Source organism: Loxodonta africana, chromosome 25 (genome assembly GCF_030014295.1).
Source record: "Loxodonta africana isolate mLoxAfr1 chromosome 25, mLoxAfr1.hap2, whole genome shotgun sequence".
NCBI classification, from domain to species: Eukaryota; Metazoa; Chordata; class Mammalia; order Proboscidea; family Elephantidae; genus Loxodonta; species Loxodonta africana.
In genome coordinates, this window is record NC_087366.1 from 2,148,043 (window position 1) to 2,171,717 (window position 23,675).

Consider the following 23,675-nt stretch of genomic DNA (forward strand, 5'->3'; position numbering starts at 1 on the left):
AAAATTCTAAGAGATTTCTAAGGCAACACCTAAAACAAATAAAGGAATTTAGGTTTTATTTTTCAGGATAAAAGCCAATATGCAAAAATCAAGTATATTTCTTTATACTTGCATCAAAAAATTGGAAAATATAATATTTATAATGACAAAATTGTAAATTAGGAATAATTGTTTTAGAGCTGCAACCTTCTAAATGAAAACATTATTGAGAAAAATGAACTAGATATAAATAATAGGAGAGAAATACAATGTTTATAGATTGGAAGCTTAACATGGTTATGATGTTAATTCTCCCAAATTTGTCTATAAATTTGACGCCATCCCTTTTATTAACTAAGCAGGTATTTTCTAGAAATTGGTACCTTTTTTTCCCCTAAAATTTCTGTTGAGAGCAAAGACCAGAATAGTTAAATCAACCTTGAAACCAAAACACATTGCCATTGAGTAGATTCTGACTTATCGGGAACCTACAGGATGGAAAAAAATTGCTCCACAATTAGTTGTGTGTAATAAAAGGACTGAAGTAATGGGAATCCAACAGTAATGAGCACAACTTAGTGCCCAGATATTACTTTAAAGCCACCGAGTTTCTGTGTGGTTTGTTATACAGACAGTTAATGCATAGGGTAAAATTATTATTTCAAAAACAGTGTTTTGGTTAGCTTTTAAATTACCTTGTTGCTTGAAAAGCAATTGATATAATAGTTTTTTTTTTTTTTTTTTAAGAGACACATAGATACCACTTTTATAAGTTAGGAAGAAATAAATTTTAAAAAACACTGTAAAGACCTTACCTGTGCAAGTTAGCTTGGGATCCCACCTTCCATTTATGCAGGTTGATTGTTTGTACTCTGATTTTCCTCTACACCTGTAACTGAAGTTTGTGTTATGATTAATTTCAGTCTGATCTGATAGTCTTGAATAAGATCCAACTATCCTTGATAATTTACACTTCTCAAGTTGTTCTGTTGCTGTAAAATAAAAATATTCCCATGAAAATACTAATTATAAAAAATCTAAACAACTACTATATAACTCTAGCTACAGAATCAATGATATCATGAAATTATGATTTATGCTAATGAATTCTATCAATCAAGTTATTCTTGGTTGTATTGCATGAGGTGGGCTATTATGTATAAATATAACTTTTGTGTCCATTCTTTGAAATATCAGAGTAAGTATCTGTCATAAAGACATTTTGAACTTCGGGGATTTGTAGAGTCTAAGAAGTTCACTTTCTTGGATGATCTACACACTGAACACTTATGCAACCTATTGTGGCCTTGATCTAAAATATGTAAAAATGTGCATATACGTTTTGTTTCCTTGATCTCAAGAGACACTACATTATTTTTTAATCAATAACCTTAAAGCATTAGAAATAAAAACATTAGCTATGCGGATAGGATAAAAGAAGTTGCTAGTTTAAATATATTTTTTCAGAAAGGCAATTAAATAGCATTAAAAATATATCTATAATGTACAGAATCTGAATATTTTAGCAGATCTCTTCAAGATCACCAAAAAAAAAAAAAACAGATACAGGTCTTGGAATAAGAATTGGGTGCTAAAAATCACAACCTGTTTTATTATATAATCTTAGGGTCTTTGAGAAGCTGTTTTATACACCAATTATATTGCAAGCCATAATAATAAAACTTTGTTGGCTCAAAATGAGTAAACATATAGACCATGTAAGCTTGTAATATAGATACATATTTCAATAATTCTACTATTATCAGAGTCCTTTTTGAATTTGTTAAAATAGCAATGTAAGTCTTTTATAGTATTTGTTGTTAATTATTAGAAAAGCAGAGTTGACTAAGGTTGAACAGAGTAAAGAAAATTTAAGTAATCAGCCAAAGAAAAATAATGGCTTTGTTATGCAACCTTGAAAGAAAGAAAGAGGCTAATTCAAAACATACTAGAGGCTTCAGGAGAAATTAGTCCCGTTTTTAAGAAGGAGTGGCCTACAACATGGTCCAAAGTACTGCTGCAGACAAAGCAAGGTGTTCTTTGAAGGATAATAACTGCGGGGATATCGACAGTAAAGAGGAGTTGTTGTTGTCATTGATATGTCATATGACTGCTGGTTTTATGAGTGGATTTCTTGGTTTATTAGGTGAACAATAAATATATCTGGAAGAGGGAAGAACCCAGAATAGCAAACCCAAAAAACCAAACCCATTGCATCAAGTCAATTCCTATAGGACAGAGTAGAATTTCCCTATAGGATTTCTAAGGAATGGATGGTGGATTTGATCTGCTGACCTTTTGGTTAGCAACTGAACGCATAACCACTGCACCACCAGAATAGAGAGGGATCAAAATAAACACTGAGAGGGAATAACTGGTGGAATAAGGCCTACAGTCATGGGTATACAAGGCTGAACATATGTAGAGAATTAAATTTATGAAGGCTATTCTAAATTTTCAGAAGGGAGTGAAAATTAAAGCTGAAGTTTGGTATATGTTAGAGAGAAAAGCTGACTGTTCTCGTGCCTGATTTTATCTTGGGCTTCTCTCTGTGTGGAATGAGGTGAAATCATTTATGGAGATCAAACAGGACAAAGGTGAGGCTGGCTCATGAAGGACTGGCAGTGCCATTAACAGGAATATGCTCTGCAAAAATAGAAGGATTAATCAGAAACAAAGTTTAACAATTCATTTCACAAACTCTCACTGAATGTCTCCTCTATGTCAGCCAGTCTTTTTGGTGTTGGGAATACAACAGCAAACAAAACAGGTAGGAACTCCTGCTTTCCTGGAGCTTAATCCTGAGCTCTACCTTCTTCTGGAGTTAATTAATATCTAGGAATCTGATGATTAAATAAGAGTGGGCACCCAGATGTTGCTGAATGAAGGACTCAGATAAAGTTTAGGAAAGAACTCATTTAACGGAAAAGTGAATCAGGGTCCACCATCCTCCCACTTGGACTTGGCCATCAGTGGGGCTGATGAACCTCTTACAGAGTAAACTCTATGTCAGGTTTGTTTCCTGGCCCAATTCCCCACTGCCTCATGTCACTAAGTTATACTCTGACTAAGAGGGCTTGTGGCCCCCACTCTGCAGCACATTCACTGCCTTCTGCTGCATTTGAAACAGACTGAGAAATGATTATTGCTAGAAGCTTTGAGAGAGGCAAGGGTAGCAGAGTGGGTATTTTCCCAACTTCATTTCTTCTTTTTCTAGGCCCTAAAGGAATGAGTTATGGAATAACAATAATGGCATTTATGTAAAAAAAAATAGTAAGTTTCCTGATAATCTGTATTCTTATTTTATAAAATATGATAATCTATAAGTAAAATTTAGGTTCACACTTATAAAAATGAACCATATTAATATCAGGGGCATAGGAACCATAATATTATGTTGCTAGTTTATATTTTTCCCCTGTAGACACATACAGGATTTGAGTGGAATATATCTTGAGTCATCACCTTACTGGAGTCATCACCCTTACCCCAGTCACTACCCTTACCACCTTTATTCAAGTCTCAGCCTTACTTGGGTCATACCTTTTATGTTACAAGAGATATAAGGAGAGAGAAATAAGCAGAGATAGACCTCAATACCAAAAAGAAAAAGAAATGAGAGCAGATCATGTCTTTTGGACCCGGGGTCCCAGTGCTGAGATCCTCCTGTTGTTGTTGTTGTTAGGTGTCGTGGAGTCGGTTCCAACTCATAGCGAGCCTGTGCACAACAGAACAAACACTGCCCTGTCCTGCGCCATCGTTACAATTGTTATGCTTGAGCTCATTGTTGCAGCCACTGTATCAATCCACCTTGTTGAGGGTCTTCCTCATTTCTGCTGACCCTGTACTCTGCCAAGCATGATGACCTTCTCCAGGAACTCATCCCTCCTGACAACATGTCCAAAGTATGTAAGACGCAGTCTTGCCATTCTTGCCTCTAAGGAGCATTCTGGCCGCACTTCTCCAAGACAGATTTGTTCGTTCTTTTGGCAGTCCATGGTATATTCAATATTCTTTGCCAACAGCCCAATTCAAAGGCGTCAACTCTTCTTCGGTCTTCCTTATTCATTGTCCAGCTTTCACATGCATATGATGTGATTGAAAATACCATGGCTTGGGTCAGGCACACCTTAGTCTTCAGGGCGACATCTATGCTCTTCAACATTTTAAGAGGCCCTTTGCAGCAGATTTGCCCAATGCAATGAGTCTTTTGATTTCTTGACTGCTACTTCCATGGCTGTTGGTTGTGGATCCAAGTAAAATGAAATCCTTGATAACGTCAATCTTTTCTCCGTTTATCATGATGTTGCTCATTGGTTCAGTTGTGAGGATTTTTGTTTTCTTTATGTTGAGGTACAATCCATACTGAAGGCTGTGGTCTTTGATCTTCATTAGTAAGTGCTTCAAGTCCTCTTCACTTTCAGCAAGCAAGGTTGTGTCATCTGCATAACGCAGGTTGTTAATGAGTCTTCCTCCAATCCTGATGCCCCATTCTTCTTCATATAGTCCAGCTTCTTGGATTATTTGCTCAGCATACAGATTGAATAGGTATGGTGAAAGAATACAACTCTGATGCACACCTTTCCTGAATTTAAACCAATCAGTATCCCCTTGTTCTGGCTGAACAACTGCCTCTTGATTTATGTAAGGTTCCTCATGAGCACAATTAAGTGTTCTGGAATTCCCATTCTTCGCAGTGTTATCCATAGTTTGTTATGATCCACACAGTCGAATGCCTTTGCATAGTCAATAAAACACAGGTAAACATCCTTCTTGTATTCTCTGCTTTCAGCCAGGATCCATCAGACATCAGCAATCCTCTTCTGAAACCCGCCTGAATTGCTAGCAGTTCCCTGTCGATATACTGCTGCAGTCGTTTTTGAATGATCTTTAGCAAAATTTTGCTTGTGTGTGATATTAATGATACTGTTTTATAATTTCCACATTCAGTTGGATCACCTTTCTTGGGAATAGGCATAAATATGGATTTTTTCCAGTCAGTTGGCCAGGAAGCTGTCTTCCATATTTCTTGGCATAGACGAGTGAGCACCTCCAGCACTGCATCTGCTTCTTGAAACATCTCAGTTGATATTCCATGAATTCCTGGAGCCTTGTTTTTCACCAGTGCCTTCAGAGCAGCTTGGACTTCTTCCTTCAGTGCCATCGGTTCCTGATCATATGCCACCTCTTGAAATGGTTGAATATTGACTAATTCTTTTTGGTATAATGACTCTGTGTATTCTTTCCATCTTCTTTTGATGCTTCCTGCGTCATTTAATATTTTCCCCATGGAATCCTTCACTATTGCAACTCGAGGCTTGAATGTTTTCTTTAGTTCTTTCAGCTAGAGAAACGCCAAGGGTGTTCTTCCCTTTTGGTTTTCCATATCCAGCTCTTTGCACACGTCATTATAATCCTTTACTTTGTCTTCTCAAGACACCATTTGAAATCTTCTGTTCAGTTCTTTTACTTCATCAGTTCTTCCTGTTGCTTTAGCTGCTCGACGCTCAAGAGCAAGTTTCACAGTCTCCTCTGACATCCATCTTAGTCTTTCCTTTTTTTCCTCTCTTTTCAGTGACCTCTTCCTTTCTTCATGGATGATGTCCTTGATGTCATTCCACAACTTGTCTGGTCTTCGGTCACTTGTGTTCAATGCATCAAATCTATTCTTGAGATGGTCTCTCAATTCAGTTGGGATATACTCAAGGTCATATTTTGGCTCTTGTGGACTTGCTCTGATTTTCTTCAGTTTCAGCTTGAACTTGCATATGTGATCTGTGCCACAGTCAGCCCCTGGCCTTGTTCTGACTGATGATATTGAGCTTTTCCATTGTCTCTTTCCACACATGTAGTCAATTTGATTTCTATGTGTTCCTTCTAGCGAGGTCCATGTGTATAGTCACCATTTGTGTTGATGAAAGAAGGTATTTGCAGTGAAGAAGTCGTTGGTCTTGCAAAATTCTATCATTCGTTCTCTGGCTTTGTTTCTATCACCAAGGCCACATTTTCCAACTACTGATCCTTCTTCTTTGTTTCCAACTTTTGCATTCCAATCGCCAGTAATTATCAATGCATGTTGATTGCATGTTCCATCAATTTCAGACTGTAGCAGTTGATAAAAACTTCAATTTTTTCATCTTTGGCCCTAGTGGTTGGTGCGTAAATTTGAATAATAGTCGTATTAACTGGTCTTCCTTATAGGCATATGGATATTATCCTATGACTGACAGCATTCTACTTCAGGATAGATCTTGAAATGTTCTTTTTGACGATAGATGCAACACCATTCCTCTTCAAGTTTTCATTCCCGGCATAGTAGACTATATGATTGTCCAATTCAAAGTGGCCAATACCAGTCCATTTCAGCTCACTAATGCCTAGAATATCGATGTTTATGCATTCCATTTCATTTTTCATGATTTCCGACTTTCCTAGATTCCTACTTTGTACATTCCAGGTTCTGATTATTAATGGATGTTTGCAGTTGTTTCTTCTCATTTTGAGTCATGCCACATCAGCAAATGAAGGTCCCAAAAGCTTTACTCCATCCACGTCATTAAGGTCGACTCTACTTTGAGCAGGCAGCTCTTCCCCAGTCATCTTTTGAGTGCCTTGCAACCTGGGGGGCTCATCTTCCAGCACTATATCAGACAATGTTCTGCTGCTATTCACAAGTTTTTCACTGGCTAATGCTTTTCAGAAGTAGACTCCTGGGTCCTTCTTCCTAATCTGTCTTAGTCTGGAAGCTCAGCTGAAACCTATTCTCCTTGGGTGACCCTGCTGGTATCTGAATACTGGTGGCATAGCTTCTAGCATCACAGCAACACAAAAACCCCCACAGGACGACAAACTGACAGATACATGGGGGGAGAACCTCCTAGAATCTGGAAATAGAGAGAACTGTAGCATCAGAGATAGTACAAGATAGTGAGAAGTGGCAGCAGAAGAACAGCGGCACCAGAACCAGGAGACCTGTATGAGAAGGCGTGGCAGCAGACCCAGAGAGAGAGAGAGAGAGAGAGCTGAGTGCCTTCAGGCAGGAGGCTTTCTGGCAAAGCAAGGTGCCTCTGGGCACTTACTGACAAAGCCAAAGAGCTTTGTAACACTTGTTCAAGCAGGGCAGAGGCTGGGTGGAGGAGCTGAGAGCCAGAGAGAGGCCTGACTGCCTTCAGCTGCTAACCAAAATGTTCAACGATCAAACCCACCATTAGTTCTGCAGGAGAAAGATGTGGCAGTCTGCTTCCACAAAGATTATAGCTGTGGAAACCCTTTGGGGCAGTTCTACTCTATCCTATAGGATTGCTATAAGTCAGAATTGACTCCATGAAAACAGGCTTGGTTTTTTTGGTTTTGGTAAACACATACTGAGCTATAAACAGCAAGTGTTTAGATTCATTATAATTGAAGACTTGGCATTTTCAGCAATATCTCTGAATATATTTTTAAGCTATTTATGCAAAACAGTTATAAATTTTCTAATAATTTGTACTTTTATATTATATAACAATCTGTAGGTTAAATTTGGATCCCTAGTGGTACAGTGGTTAAGTGTATGGCTGCTAACCAAAAGGTTGGCAGTTTCAATCCACCACCCACTCCTTGGAAACCCTGTGGGGCAGTTCTACTCTGTCCTATAGGGTCGAGTAAAATTTAGCTCACATTTAACAAAATAAACTGTGTTAATCACGAGGATAAAGAACCATAATATTCTGTTGCTAGTTTATATTTTTCCCCAATAGACACATATTGAGCTAAAAACAACAAATGTTTAGATTCATTACAGTTTAAAAACTGACATTTTCAGCAATATCTCTAAATATATTTTTAAGGTAAAAATATTAAACTTTATTAAATATCTATTTGAGAAATATGTTCTCACCAACGCACTGAGGAAGTTGGCTCCACATTCCGCTGACACACGTAATTAATCTGTATCCGATCATTGTAAAGGATTCTTTGCAAGTGAACTCCACTGAATCTCCGTGGTGATAGGGAGGGTCAGAAGGCAAGCTGTAGCCATGCTCCAGTATAGGTATATCCCCACATGTACTCTCTTCCTCTTTGTAAATTTCACAAAAATATGTTTCTCTTTAAAACATTTGTCTTTATACAAATACAAATAAAATGCTGATTCATTTAAATATTAATAGTTTATGTACATTACCAACACATATAGGCAAAGCTGTCCATTCTCCATCAACACATTGAATTTTCTTAGATCCCTTCATTAGGAATCTGGGATTGCAACCATATTCCACCACATCGTTGTGTTCATATTTTTCCTTCTTTGTCCCCTTAACGTCCCCGTTGAGGAGTTGAGGAGGTGGACCACAAGAGCTTACTTGCCCTACAGTAGAAATAATGTTTAAATAATGGTTAAGTAGTTTCTGCTACAATAAAAATTTAAGCAAAATGGAGAGATCTTTAATTTTTTAATGATAGTATTCTTGAACAATGAACAACGAATGGTGTTTAGTGTGAGTTCTTCTTTCTCAATTCTGTTACTTATCCTGAACTAAAAAATCCCTGGTGGTGCAATGGTTAAGGGCTTGCCTACGAACTGAATGGAAGATCAGAAGTTAGAATCCACCAGCCGTTCTGCTGGAGAAAGATGTGGCAATCTACTTCCTTAAAGATTACAGTCTTGGGAACATTATAGGGCAGTTCTACTCTGTTCCATAGGGTCTCTATGAGTCAGAATTTTTTCGACAGCAACAGGTTTTTTTTTTTTTTAAATATTGAACTAGTTCATTGTAGGTATAGTTAAGCCTTTAAAGTATGTTCAATAATCTGAATGTTTTAAAGATGTGTACAGGTTAGCAAATACGGTTGTGTAAATTAAATAATATTCATATTCCATGGAAACATTGTTTCAAAACTTTTTGAAAAAGTACCATTGCTTGAGACAATCAGTTGATCAACATATTTTAACTTCGATTAAGCCATACATATGATTGAATTGACTTTAAGCTGTTTGAGTATTGCTCAGACAAACACAATGAAACTTGGATAAGGTCCATCTATATAAAATGTTCAGCATTAACAGTGGCATAATAGGTAATGGAAAAGAAACAAAAGAAGTATCTCCAAGTGCAGCTGTCAAGTATGTATCTCTGAATACTCCCAATACACATTTCAAGAAACAATATCCTTCCCAGGTATAACATTTCTTGTTTAATGTGTTACATTATAGATAACCTGAAAGGCCACTGAAAATGAAGAGAAGAAAGTGTTGATATCTAAAAAATTAATTGTTGTTACATCGATTGAAAGATAAATATTCACCTTTACATGTTGGGGGATTAGGGGACCATCCAAAGTGGTAGCACTGGATGGAATCTGCTCCAACTCTTTTAGATCTCTGTTTACAAGAGAATTGCAGTACATCTCCAACTTTATATTTGTCTTTCTTGGGTGAAGCATCTAAGTTTGGTGGTATACCAGGAACACTGCATTCTCTTTCTAAAAAAAAAAATATAGATTAGTTTAATGAAAATATATAATTTATCATTGCCAAAATAAGCTTTACATGTGTCATGCAAAAATGAGGTGCTGGGCGCTATGCAAACAGAGGGGTATCAGATAAACCCTTTTCTTTAAAGAACTTAACAGTTGTGGACATTCTGTCACTTCATGTGGTACTCTGTGAGACACATTAAGGTACTGAACTGCAATGTGTGTGTTCTGAAAATTTATTTGCAAAGTGAAGTTGCTTAGATTGGATCTCATTTTATCACTGCTATGTATAAAATTTAACTTTTTTCACTCTAAATACATAAAATTATTCTCTTGCATTAAAAAGAATGCTATAGTTTTTATATTGCACATTTAATAAAAATTGATATTTGTTTAATATAAGTAACCATTTGCTGTCAAGGCAATTCTGATTCATAGCAACCCTATAAGACAGAGTAGTACTGCCCCATTGGCTTTCCAAGGCTGTAATCTTTACAGACACAGACTGCTACATCTTTCTTCCACAAAATGGCTAATGAGTTCCAACTGCTGACTTTCAGTTATTAGCCAAGCACTTAAGCACTGCACCATCAGGGTTCCTTTTAATACAATTCGGGAACCAGGATTCAGGAAAGATGCAATATGTAATATATTTTAAGTTAGAGGGTCATTAAAAATCAACTAATTAAATTTTTTATGAAGGAAGAAAACAAACACTCATTAATCTACACAATTAAAAACTAGGTTTTAAGACTTGGAGCCATGTTAATAAGAAAATTCATATCAAAGAGTCAAGTATTAACACATAATCATAAAATTAAATATAAATGAACTATTTCAAAAAGGTAATGCCACAAAATAAGTAACTAAAAAAAATAAGCCTTTGTTTTTATTTGTATGTTGAGGTTAGCAACTTAATTGAGATCACACTTGAATAAGAATCACTAAAATTCCTCTCTTTAATTTCATTCTATTACACACCAATTCTTTTATTTGTATTTGGGTTTGTTTCCATATTTTGTGCTCTTTTTATGCAAATTATTTTTCTCATCATGTTGTGGAACAAACCGTCTTAACAAGTAAAAAAAATCTTGCTGTTTGGGTATTTTTCAACTAGTACATTTACATAGTATGATCTCTTTATGATCCAGCCCTTGCCTACACGTCCAACATGCCTTCCCCCCTCTCAATCCAGTACCCAGAATTTCTCACCTTTTAATTTTTTGAATAAAGTCAAGTTCTTTGCTGCCTTAGCTGTTTCACACTCCCTTCTCCCTACCTGAACGGATTTCTCTTTCTTTTCATAGACAACTTCCTACACAAAATAGAGTTTTTTATCCCCGCTATTTTCTACATAAATCCTTGGTTTGTTTTATTTCTTTGAACACAGTAATATATAAAATATATTTATCATTTGCTTCTTTATTTGGTTTAATCCATTGTGTTCCCCCCATCCCCACACTCCTATACTTTAATGAAAGCTCTGGAAAGGCAGGCCTATATTTGTATTTTTCACTATTTTCTCACAGCCTATTAAATAGGTGTTTGTTGGCAGCCTAAATGAGTCAGATTTAACTGGGCTCTCAGCAGTGCAAACCAAGTCTACACCACTGCTGTAATAAATTCACTCTTATTCTCTCTGCAGTCTCTATTTTAAACCTTTTCTCTGCCCAGTGCTGCTCCTTCTCCTATCCCAAACACTGCTCACTCTGAGATCACCTTACCTCATACTTGACAGAAAATAGAAATATCACCTCCTGCTTCTTTCCAGCATTCGCTTTACAGAAGCCATTTTCCTTCTTTCCTCCTGTTACAAAATTGGAAGTAGCCCTGTTGCCACCAAAGCCTAGGATCTCCACAAGAGCTCTGGTTCTCTTTCCCTCCCACAGTCACAGGGACATATCTGCCTGCTATATTCGATCCCTGTCTCCTTCCTTTCTACCACAGCCTTGCCTTCAGCAGTCAGCATGTTCTCATGGCAACGATCTTACCAAAAACAAAAAAATGAACAAACAAAAAAGAATGACATTATTTCCTTTAGTGCAAAATTTGCTCTAGTCATATTCTGAACTTTCTATTCCCTGTCACAGTTAAATTTCTTCAAAGAGTTATGTCCATATGCTTCCTCTCTGTTAACATTTTCTCCTCTTCACATCCATGACAAGAAACATTTTTAGTTTTTTTCTTCTCTCTGATACTCTGAATCCTCCTTTTCTCCATTTATATTGCCACCTATTCCTCTTCTCTTTGACCTTTCCATATGGAAGTGTTTCAGGACTTAGTCCTACACTTTCTTCCTTTTCATTTTGTATGTTTTACTAATTAGATTACATAATTTGTGTGTTAATAATCCAAATGAATTAAAGACTATCTTAAGAATATACTGAACACTAATGATGGAGAACCAGATGAGTTGTGGAATGACATAGAGAATATCATACATGAAGAAAGCAAAAGGACGGGAAAGAAAAAAAAAGACTGAAATTGATGTCAGAAGAGACTCTGGAACTTGCTCTTGAACATAGAGTACATAAAACGAATGGAAAATTGATGATATAAAAGAGCTGAACAGAAGATTTCAAAGGGCAGCTTGAGGAGACAAAGTAAAGTATAATGAAATGTGCAAAGACCTGGAAATGGGAAAACCAAAGGGAAGAACGCACTTGACATTTCACAAGCTGAAAGAACTGAAGAAAAAAATTCAAGGCTTGGGTTGCAATATTGAAGGATTCTATTGGGAAAATATTAAACTACACAGGAAGCATAAAAAGAAGATAGGAGCAACACACAATTCTTTTGAATTGGTCAACGTTCAACCATTTCTGGAGGTAGCATATGATCAAGCCCTGACAGTACTGAAGGAAGAATTCCAAGCTGCACTGAAGGCATTGGCAAAAAAAAGGTTTCAAGAATTGACAGAATACCACTTGTGTTTTCAACAAATGGATGTAGTACAAGAAGCTCTTAAACATCTATGTCAAGATATTTAGAAGACAGCTACTTGGCTAACCTACTGGAAGAGAACCATATCTGAATTCATTCCAAAGAAAGGTGATGCAACAGGATGCAGAAATTATCGAACAATATCATTAATATCACAGAAAAGTAAAATTTTGCTGAAGATCATTCAAAAATGGTTGCAGGAGTACATTGACAGGGAACTGCCAGAAATACAAGCCAAATTCAGAAGAGGACAGGGAAACAGGAATATTATTGCTGATGTTAGATTCATCCTGGCTGAAAGAAGAGAATACGAGAAAGATGTTTACCTGTGTCTTATTGACTATGCAAAGGCATTCGACTGTGTGGATCATAACAAATTATGGATAACATTGCAAAGAATGGGAATTCTGGAATGTTTAATTGTGCTCATGAGGAACCTGTACATAGACCAAGAGGCAGTTGTTGAAACAGAACAATGGAATACTGAGTTGTATATAGTCAGGAAAGCTGTGTGTCAGGGTTATATCCTTTCGTCATACTTATTCAATCTGTATGCTGAGCAAATAATATGAGAAGCTGGATGATATGAAGAAGAACGCAGCACCAGGGTTGGAGGAAAACTCATTAACAGCCTGTGAAATGCAGATGACACTACGTTGCTTGCTGAAAATGAAGAGGACTTGAAGCATTTACTGATGAATATCAAAGACTACAGCCTTCAGTATGGATTACACTTCAACATAAACAAAACAAAAATCCTCACAACTGGACCAATAAGCATCATGATAAATGGAGAAAAGATTGAAGTTGTTAAGGATTTTATTTTACTGGGATCCACAATCAACACCCATGGAAGCAGCATCAAGAAGTCAAAAGATGCATTGCATTGGGCATATCTGCTGCAAAATACATCTTTAAAGTGTAAAAAGCAAAGATGTCACTTTATGTCTAAGGTGCACGTGATCCAAGCCACAGTGTTTTCAATCATTTCATGTGGAAATGAAAACAGGGCAATGGATAAGGAAGACTGAAGAAGAATTGACACCTCCGAATTATGGCCTTGGGGAAGAATATTTAATATACCATAGACTGTCAAAAGATTGAACAAATTTGTCTTCCAAGAAGTACAGCAAGAATGTCCCTTAGAAGCAATGGTGGCAAGACTTTGTCTCACATACTTTGGACTTGCTATCATGAGGGAACAGTCTCTGGAGAAGGGGAGAGAACCTCCTAGACCTAGAAAAGAGAGCTGTAATAATGAAAAAGAGGCAAAAGGCTAATAACTGCAGCAAGGACAGCAGAGCCAAGCAGCAGAGAGACAGCTGCAGCAGTATGAGTGACAGGGTCTTCAAGACCAGTTGTGACCTTTCTGGCCCATGGAGAGAGAGCTGAGTGTCTCCAGGCAGAAGGCTTGCTGAGAAATCAGGGTGCTGGGGCACTTGTTGAGGGAGCTAAAAGAGCTATAACACTTGTTCCTGCAAGGCAGAAGCCTGTTTGTGCCTTGTGCTGGCATTGCACAACTCTCTCCTTCCAAGCAAGGCAGGATTCATGCAGGCTCTTGAGCAGTGTAGGTATGGGTAGCTTGGTAGGAGCCAGTGGTAGAAGTCTGTAAGGCCCCACCAGCAGAGGCTCAGGGTATCCTGTGCAGAGGAATTCCTAAGAATGAGGCCAGGCTCAGTGAGGACCAGGAGTAGAGTAGAAGGCTTGGGACCCATGCAGGCAGCCATGATGTGAACACAGCATCTGACCTGAACCACAATGTGCCTGTCCAGCAATGTAAGAATGGATGTGGGTAATTTGGGGAAAGGTAAGCATTTCCCCCTTGAGAACCTGTGGTAACTGTAATTGTTTACTGTTTGCTTTCCATAAATAATAAGAATGATTTTCACTTTTTCAATACTGTGTGTCTCGTGTGTTCAGGACCCATGGAATTGTTGATACCAGTGGATGTACTCATTCCTAGCAGTTTTATGGCTGCCTGGAAGTTTGAGGTACAGCCTGTCTGCATGCGCAATACAGATAGACAGACAGATAACCATACACTGGCATTACCATTTACCTCCTTGTTATTGAAAAACAAAGAAAAACATGTGAGTCCCTTGATCCAACATTTAATAACATTGCCTCTCCTTTCTACCACCAAATATATCCAAAATTTGTCCTCTTCTCTGCATCTCCACAGCCATCACCTTATCTGAATCCCCACCATTTCTTACCCTTCAAAGGACTCATTTCTTCTTGTCTTGACTATCTCATGCACAGCATTCAGGAACAAAAACAAACAAAACTTTCATAAATGCAAGTCTATTTATATCGCTGATTTTGTTAAAATGTTTTTGTCTTTTCATCAAGCCCAAAATTAATCCAATGCTAATGTTCCCTGAAATAACCTGGATAATCTTGTTTATGCCTCTAATCCAACCTCAGCTCAGCTCAGCTTACACCTTGATTAGATTCTTCTCATCCTGCTATTCCCCAAATTTTCCCTTTAGAGCTTTGCGTATATTTTTTCCTTTGCTTGGAACACTCTATATCCACTCATTTTTCACAGATTCAATGCTACTTTCTATACCTGGAAACATACAACTGTTTGGTAAACATACAAGAGGTTTTCAGAACAGTTCAGAGAATGTGTTGATATCTGAAAATGAAGAGTTCCTGGCAAGAATTGAAGGTGGGAAAGCAAAACAAAAACTCAGGAGTAAAATAACTGAAAAGGTTGTGACTAACCGTAATTTGTAAAGGCTGCCCAGTTTTGAATAATTTAAAAGTTTGCATTTAGTATTACTTGAAAATAATTTATATTTTAATGACTAATCTGTAATGTATGTGGCCCACAGGAAACATTACTATGATGCACTGTTTTAAAGATAGATTATAGTTTTGGGCTTCAAAACACCATCTCCTCCCAGTTTACATTAAATCAGAAGGAGACACCTAGATTTTAATCATTGTTTCTTAACAATGTCTCTAGGTAATTCGATTACTCCTGAAAAGGTGTAATAATTATATTATCCCAAAGAAATGAATACCAGAAAGGAGAAAAAAAAAAAAAAGGACAGTACTTACCATAACACGTGGGTGTGTCAGACCAGCCATCATCACCACATACTATAGAGCCTGTGGTGCTCCCACCTGTGTTTTCATAGCCAGCGCTGCATTCATAGTCCATCTGGTCATTGAGCTTAAACCACGTGCCATTACTTTTGGCTCTGGCGTTCTCAAAGAATGGCATATCACAAGATTCTAATGAGTGATAAAATTGAGAATTTCATTTCATGTTATTGAATGTGGAAGCTGAGTAAATCCCATGCCAGAAGCAAAAATTCTTCCCAATAATTATGTGCTAATATTTAAGTACCTTTTAAAAATAATCTGAGAAGAGCAAAGATAAATTGTTCTCCTGAAATCATTACTACAATATATATACATCTTTACATATATAGCATTCTTGACGTTGCTTCAATCATCTGAAAAAAATTTATATTAAGTGTATTTTTCTCAATTCTATTTATACTTGTGAGCTTATCATATGCTGGTAATAAAACAAGTCATTAAAAAAAGTTAGAAATGTATAATTCTTTTTCAGAAAGCCACAATAACTTTATTTAAGATGACAATCTTATTTCCAGTTGAGACATACATGCCAGAAAAAATGCATTAATCGGATATAAAGATCTATATACTCATTATCTGACATATTCTCTTTCATAAGAAACTATTGCAATAGTTATTTGGTTCCAATTTAGTGTAAAAAAGTCGATATGAGAGGAGCCTTTGTAATTTTTTCTTTAGCCAGATCACATAGTAAACATAAAAGATGAAAAAAAAAAGATAATTACACACTAGGATAGATATTTTTTACTTCTAAAATACCACTAAGGAGCTTTGGGAAAATATAGTGCATAAATAAGGCAAAATAAGCAAACTATTCTTAGAGGGTCTTTATAAAGTTCTAGGTAGTGGGGCAGAGTAAACTCTCAACACAATAGAATTTAGCACTATCAAGAAATGTTTCTCTTCATTACCTAGACTTTTATGAAGATTTTCCAAAAGGACAGAAGGAATTTTCATAAGTGAGCCTCTCTTAAAGCATTAATTATATAAATTATAAAGGTCAAATCTCCTGGGATTCTGCACTATGGACTCATCTCTTCAGTTAAAAACATGACGTTTATGTCTAGGAGCAAGTACTCCAATATTAAAGGCTGATCACCTAAACACAGTCACAACAGACAAGAAGGTTTCAGCTGAAAACACACCAGTCTACAGCCGAATACATGAGTCTCCCTCACTAGTTTCTAAATCACAGAATTTCTTTAAAATACAGAAAACCTGAAATGAAAAAATGGAATGATCCTCCTTCCTATCAGTAATTACTCTCAAAAGGCAAATGAGACACAACTAACTCTATGTACATGTATACGTATAGGATTTGTACATGATATATGATTTCTACGTTATATATATGATTTACATACAATATATATATGAACTCTATATCACATACCTATGATTTCTATATCATATATATAAATTCTACATTATATGTAATTTCTCATAGGGTTTTATTTGTACTTACAAATGAAAACATCTTGGCCCCATCCCAACTCTCCAACTCCCTAGTAAAGAGAATTAACTAAAGTAAAATTTTGTTTTTTTAATTATCAGAAGAATAAGTCTAAGAAATTACTTACTAATGCATATGGGTTGAGTTGACCATCCACTTTCCAAGCATATGATAGGTCCTGATGTTTTACCCTCTGCTGTTACATATCCTGGTTTGCACTTGTATTGTGTTTGATAATACACAGGATATGTATGCCTAGGTTCAGAAATAAATCCATTCACAATATTTGTATCTGACTTTGAACATGTTTCTAGATGAAGAAAGCACAAGTGAAGATAAGCATATGTTCAATAAATTTTTTTTTTGCCCAGAATGAAATAATAAGACAATATAAAATAATAAAAAGTCCTTTGTAAATGAAAATCTGAAGTAACTGTAATTATACAAGTTGTTGTGTCAGAGAAAATAAGCTAAGTTTCCTAAGATATTAAATCAAGAAACTTTGTTAAAGATTTTTTGAAATGAGGCAAGATTTAAAACAAGCACAAAGAAAGAGCCAGTTGTTCACAGAGCTTTAGCACACTGTGGGATTCCAGATCCATTAAACAATTAGATTTCTAATAACTCCTTTAAGGAATTATAAGTGGTATGCCATTAATACATTGATAATTGCCATAGCATTGACTCTTAACAGAATGAAATGTTGCCTGGTACTGCTCATCCTCATGATACTGGCACGTTCAAGTCCATCCTTGCAACTATTTTACCAAATCTTCTCACCAAGAATCTCTCTCATACTTTCTGTCCCTTTTTTCACCAAACATGTTGTCCTCCTCTAGTGATTGATCCCTCCTGATGATGTGTCCAGAGCAAGTGATTTAGACAATGTTCTGTTGTGATCCATAAGGTTTTCATTAGCTAATTTTTGGAAGTAGGTGACTGGGCCTTTGTTCCTAGTCTTTCTTGCTGTGGAAGATTTGCTGAAACCTGTCCATCACGGGTAACCCTGCTGGTATTTGAAATATCAGTGGCATAGCTTCCAGCATCATAGAAAAATGCTGGTGGCCACAGTAAGTGGTACTTTGGGAGAAATTTGTCATACTAAATACCTGTATTAGAAAAGAAAAAGCGTTCCACATCAATGACTTTGATTTCCACATTAAGCATTAGAAAAAGTATTGGACATTAAGCCCAAAGAAAATGGAAGAAACTAAAGAAAGATCAGAGCAAAAATTAAGATAGCTAAAAAAAAAAAAAAAAGAAGAAGCAATTAATGGAGGAAAAATCTTAGATGGATATAATTACAAACCTTTAAACAGACTGATCAGGAAAAAAAAAAGAAAACTCAAATTGCTAATAACAACAAAAAATAAAAGGATGATAAAAGAATATTTTGAACGATAATGTTATTGTCTATTATGCCAATAAATCCACAAATTAGACAAATTGTGAAATTTCTTGACTGCAACAACCTACCAAAATTCAATCAAGAAAGAGTAGATAACATGGATATACTTACGTGTATTAAACAAATAGAAGTTTTAGTTTAAAAAACAAAAACTTTTCCAAAAAGAAAAATCCAAGTACAGATGGCTTCACAAGTGAATTCTACCAAACACTTAAGGGAGAAAAAAATTATAACTCTACATAAAGTGTCCATAAAATTGAAGAGGGGGGACTTATCTGCCTTTCATTTTCTGAAGCCAGCATTATCCTATTACCAAAACCAAATAAATTTATTAAAAATACTAAAAAACAGTAGACCAATATCCCTCATGAACAAAGATGTAAAGCTTCGTAACAAAATTTTAACAACTGCATCCAAAATATTATGAAAGGATATTAGGATCAAATGGGTTATCAAATGATACAAGGATGATTTATTCTTAGAAAGTATATCAGTGTAATTCACCATATTAAGAAGATAAAAAAGAAAAATGTAGACATACCAATGGTGAAAGACTAAATGTGTTTACCCTAAGATCAGGACGAATACATGAATGTTTACTGTCACCACTTCTATTCAATATTTTACTAGAGGTTCTGGGCAATAAATAACCCAAGAAGAAGAAATAAAAAGCTCCTGGCCTGAAAAAGAAATAATTATGTCTTTATTTGCAGTTACCATGATGTCTATATAGAAAATCCAATGGATTACTAGAATTCAGAAGTGAGCTTGTCAAAATTACAAGATATGATGAAATCAATAAACACAAAAAATCAATTTATTCTTACATATCCACAGTGAATCACCAGAAATTGAAATTAAGACTAACAATATTGTGTGCTCGCTTTGGCAGCACATGTACTAAAAATGGAACCAGATAGAGAAGATTAGCATGGCCCTTGCACAAGGATGAACCACAAATTCATGAAGTCTTTCATATTTTTCTGAAACCATTCCCGAAGCCCACTCTTCAGGCAAAGATTAGACAGGACTATAAAACCAAAACTAATACACAGGAGGAGTATGCTTCTTAGTTCAATCAGATATACAAGACCAAATGGGCAGCTCCTGTCCAAAAGCAGAATGAGAAGGCAGGAAGTGACAGGAACTGGTTGAATGGACACAAAGAACCTGGGGTGGAAAAGGGTAGTGTGCTGTCACATTGTGGGGATTGCAACTAATGTCACACAAAAAAAGTGTATAAATTTTTGAATGAGAAATTAACTTGAGCTATCAACTTTCACCTAAAGCACACACATATGAAAAAGACAAACAATATTGTGCCCACTGGCATAAAAAATATGAACTAGTTAGGAATAAATCTAATAAAATGTGTGCAACATTTGTATATCAAATACTTGAAAATATTGCTGAGAAATATTAAAGAATACTTAATAAAAAAAGGATGCAATATGTTCATGAGTCAGAAAACTCAATACTTTTAAGTCAGTTTTCCCAAAACTGATCTACAGATTCAATGCGATCCTCATAAAAATCCCAGAATTTTTTTTTTAGTAATTGTTATGGTTGTTCAAAAGGTCATATAGAAATGAAAAGAACCACAAATAAACTTTTGAAATAAATAAATAAATTTGGAAAGTTAACACTGCCTAATGTCAAGACATCAGAAAACTTGAGTAGTCAAGCCAGTGTAGTATTGGTGTCAAGTTAGAGAAAACATCTTTGGAACAGAATAGAAAGACCCAAAATAGACCCAAACATCTATGACAACTGATATTTTACAAGTATGCTAAGGCAGTTTAGTGGAGAAAGAAAACTCTTTCAACAAAAGGTGCTGCAACAATAGAATACTAAAATACAAATGGGTAAGGTTTGCTCCATACCTCCCATTAAATAAAAAAATTAACTCCATATGGAACATAGACCTAAATGTAAACTGTAAAACTTCTAGTAGGAAACATAAAGTAAAATCTTGAGTTAGGGAAATGTTTCTTACATATGACATAAAAATTTTTTAAAAGTCTTAGAAAAAACAACCCTACTGTTTTTCAACTTTGCATTGGAACATCTAGCTAATGCAACAAGGCAAGAAAAAGAAATAATATACATAGAGAGAGATTGAAAAGGAAGTAATAAAACTCTGTCAAAGATGGTGTAATTGTCTACACAGAAACCCCAAATAGTCTACAAAAAAAAAAAAAAAACTCTAAGAACTAACATCTCAGTTTAACAAGGTTTAAAATACAAGGCCCATATACAACATTCAGTCATATCTTTGTATACTAGCAATAAACAAATGGAAAGCTAAATTTAAAAAACAGAGCCATTCATAATAGCACCAAAAACATGAAATACTTAACAAGAAATATAACAAAATATGTGCAACAAATACTGTTGTAAGAAATTTTAAAAAGATCTAAATAAACTCTCAAGGACTATCCAAAACCAAAAGAATTGCAACAAGGAACCAGAGAGGTTAATCTGTAAATGACAACAATGTCAGAACAATAAAAGAGGGAATAAAAGGTGTAGGTATAGAACTTTCTAATGGAGAGGAAGACAAGGTGATGCCAAGTAATAATAGACTGGTTCAGACCTAGGAAGATAAGGGCAAATTTTCAAGGTAACCACAAAGAAAGTTAACAAATCTACTCATCAAAATAAAGAAAAATATAAAGCCTCAATAAAAACAAAAGAAACAAGAAAGAAATCCAGAAACAAAAGGAATTCAGCACATGAAAATAAGAGGAACAAAGAAAATGTTAGCACCACAAAAAAAGCACTACAAAATGACAGAAATAAACTCACACCTATCACTAATTGCACTGAATGTAAATGGCCTAAATGCACCCATAAAGAGACACAGAGTGACAGAATGGATTAAAAAAACAGGATCTGTCAATATGCTGTCTACAAAAGATACGCCTAAGAAACAAATAAACAAATTTATTAAAAATCAAAGGATCAAAAAAATGTATCGAGCAAATAACTACCAAAAAAAAAAAAAAAAGAGCAGGAGTGGCAAAATTAATCTAAAAAAAAAAAAAAGGCTTTAAAACAACATCCATCATAAAAGATAAAAAAGGGTACTATATAATGATTAAAGGGACAATCCATCATGAAGACGTAATCATAATAAACAGTTACACACCAATGACAGCACTCCAAAATACATAAAATGAACTCTAATGGCACTGAAAAGAGAAACTGACAGTTCCACAATAACAGTAGGAGACTTTAACCCACCACTCTCGGTAAAGGACAGAACATCTAGAAAGAAAGTCAACAAAGATACAGAAGAGCTAAAGAGCACGATAAGCCAACTTGACCTCATAGACATGTATAGAACACTCCACCCAACAGCTACAAAGTACATATTCTTTTCCAATGCACATGGAACATTCTCCAAAATAGATCACATCTTAGGCCACAGAGCAACCCTCAACACAATCCAAAACATTGAGATAATGCAAAGTATCTTCTCTGACCACAGCACCATCAAAGTAGAAATTAACAACAGGAAGAGTAACGAAAAAAATTAATTACATGGAAACTGAATAACGCCCTGCTTAAAAACCACTGGATAATAGAAGAAATCAAAGATGGAATAACAAATTTCCTTGAATTAAATGAAAATGAAAACACATAACACCAAAACCTTTGGGACACAGCCAAGGCAAGCATCGGAGGTCAATTGATAGCAATGGATGCACACATCAAAAAGCAAGAAAGGGACAAAATCAAAACATTAGCTACACAACTTGAACAAATAGAAAAAGAACAGCAAAAGTAGCCCACAGCCACCAGAAGAAAGGAAATGATAAAGATCAGAGCAGAAATAAATGAGATAGAGAATAGAAAAAACAATTAACAAAATCAAAAGTTGGTTCCTTGAAAGGATCAACAAAATCAACAAACCACTGGACAAATTGACAAAAGAAAAACACAAGAGGAAGCAAATAATCCAAATAAGAAATGAAATGGAGGACATTAGAACACACCCAACTGAAATAAAAAGAATCATAACAGAGTGTTATGAAAAACTATACTCCAACAAATTTGAAAATCTTGAGTACATGGACAAATTTCTAGAGACACACTACCTACACAAACTAACACAAGCAATGCTGAAAATCTGGACAGACCCGTAACAAGCGAAGAGATTGAAAAAGTAGTAAAAAAAAAAAAAAAAAACTCCCAAGAAAAAAAAGCCCTGGAGAGGCAGGGCCAAAATGGTGGAGTAGTCAGACACTTATGGTGATCCCTCTTACAACAAAGACCTGAAAAAAAACAAGTGAAATGATTACATTTATGACAACCTAGCAGTCCTGAACATAAAAGGTGAAGTTAGAAAACTGACTAAGTGGTGGGGGAGGGAGGGAGACAGGTGGATAGGATTTACCAGATCTGAATCGCCAGAACCCTCAAGCACCATTCCCGGAAGTGACTGCGACTGGCTGGCAGTAGTATTCCAGCCACTGTTTCCTCAGAGAGAAACAGCCAGCCACACACCTACTCACACCTCTGGAACCAGAGAAGAACAGCGTTATTGGCAAAAATTAAGTAATTGCGTAGATTTTACCACACCCCCAGCCCTGAAGCCAGCTTCCATGGCTATTTCCCTGGGCCTGAGTAGGTTTTACTGAGCATTCTGAGCCATTCTCTCAGCCTTGGAGAAGGAATAAATTCACAGTGGGGGAAAAGATAATCTGCCAGCTCCACTAACCTGGGGAGCTCAAGACAGAAGAGACTCCTGTCCAGGCATAGACAGTCCATGGACATTGAATAACTTTCCTTCCTGCATGGACCTGTGTGGGCCCATTTTAGGAGAATAGACCCTTGTTGTCAGACTGCAACTGTTTCAGCTGTGTGGTGGAGAGGTGGGTGTTTGATATTTGACACTGCTTTGCCTATTAAACAGGGTCCTCACCTGCCCACATCAGGGGCCTAGGACTGATGGCTTCACCCACATCAACCCACCACCCATAACAGGGGTCCAAGGATAACTGGTACCTCCAAGTCCTTACACCCAAAAGCACTGGGTGTTCATGGTCTGTCTGCAGAACCTATCCACCCATGCACTCTAGGGAACAGGGATGCACTTTCCTCATGGACACTTGGGGGACAGTTGTCAGCTCCTGCCTTGTTCAGAGCATGAAGACCTGCTGCAACCAGATACTTGTACCTATACCAATCTCCCCTGTCCCTCTAAGACAATAGGACAGACCCTGTACCACACACTTGATGACCAACTACTTGGACACCTGAGCTGAATCCATACAAGAAAAGGGAATGGACTCTTAGGTTCATTTACCTCAT

General features: G+C 36.2%; 1 protein-coding gene and 1 non-coding gene across 2 annotated transcripts in view; one reads left to right on the forward strand and one right to left on the reverse strand.

The window, feature by feature from the left end:
* The window catches only part of LOC100654507 (complement factor H), a 163,021-nt gene that overhangs the window by 11,876 nt on the left and 127,470 nt on the right, over positions 1-23,675 (reverse strand). The window contains exons 5-10 of the mRNA XM_064276478.1: positions 17,076-17,258; positions 15,448-15,624; positions 9,265-9,441; positions 8,144-8,326; positions 7,859-8,038; positions 795-971 (exon numbers count right to left, since the gene is read on the reverse strand). Coding sequence (XP_064132548.1) covers positions 795-971; positions 7,859-8,038; positions 8,144-8,326; positions 9,265-9,441; positions 15,448-15,624; positions 17,076-17,258 — 1,077 coding nt within the window. The remainder of the gene's footprint in view (positions 1-794; positions 972-7,858; positions 8,039-8,143; positions 8,327-9,264; positions 9,442-15,447; positions 15,625-17,075; positions 17,259-23,675) is intronic.
* LOC111750971 (U6 spliceosomal RNA) lies at positions 19,233-19,339 on the forward strand. Its single transcript, XR_002786042.1, has one exon. It is a non-coding gene; the product is annotated as a U6 spliceosomal RNA (small nuclear RNA).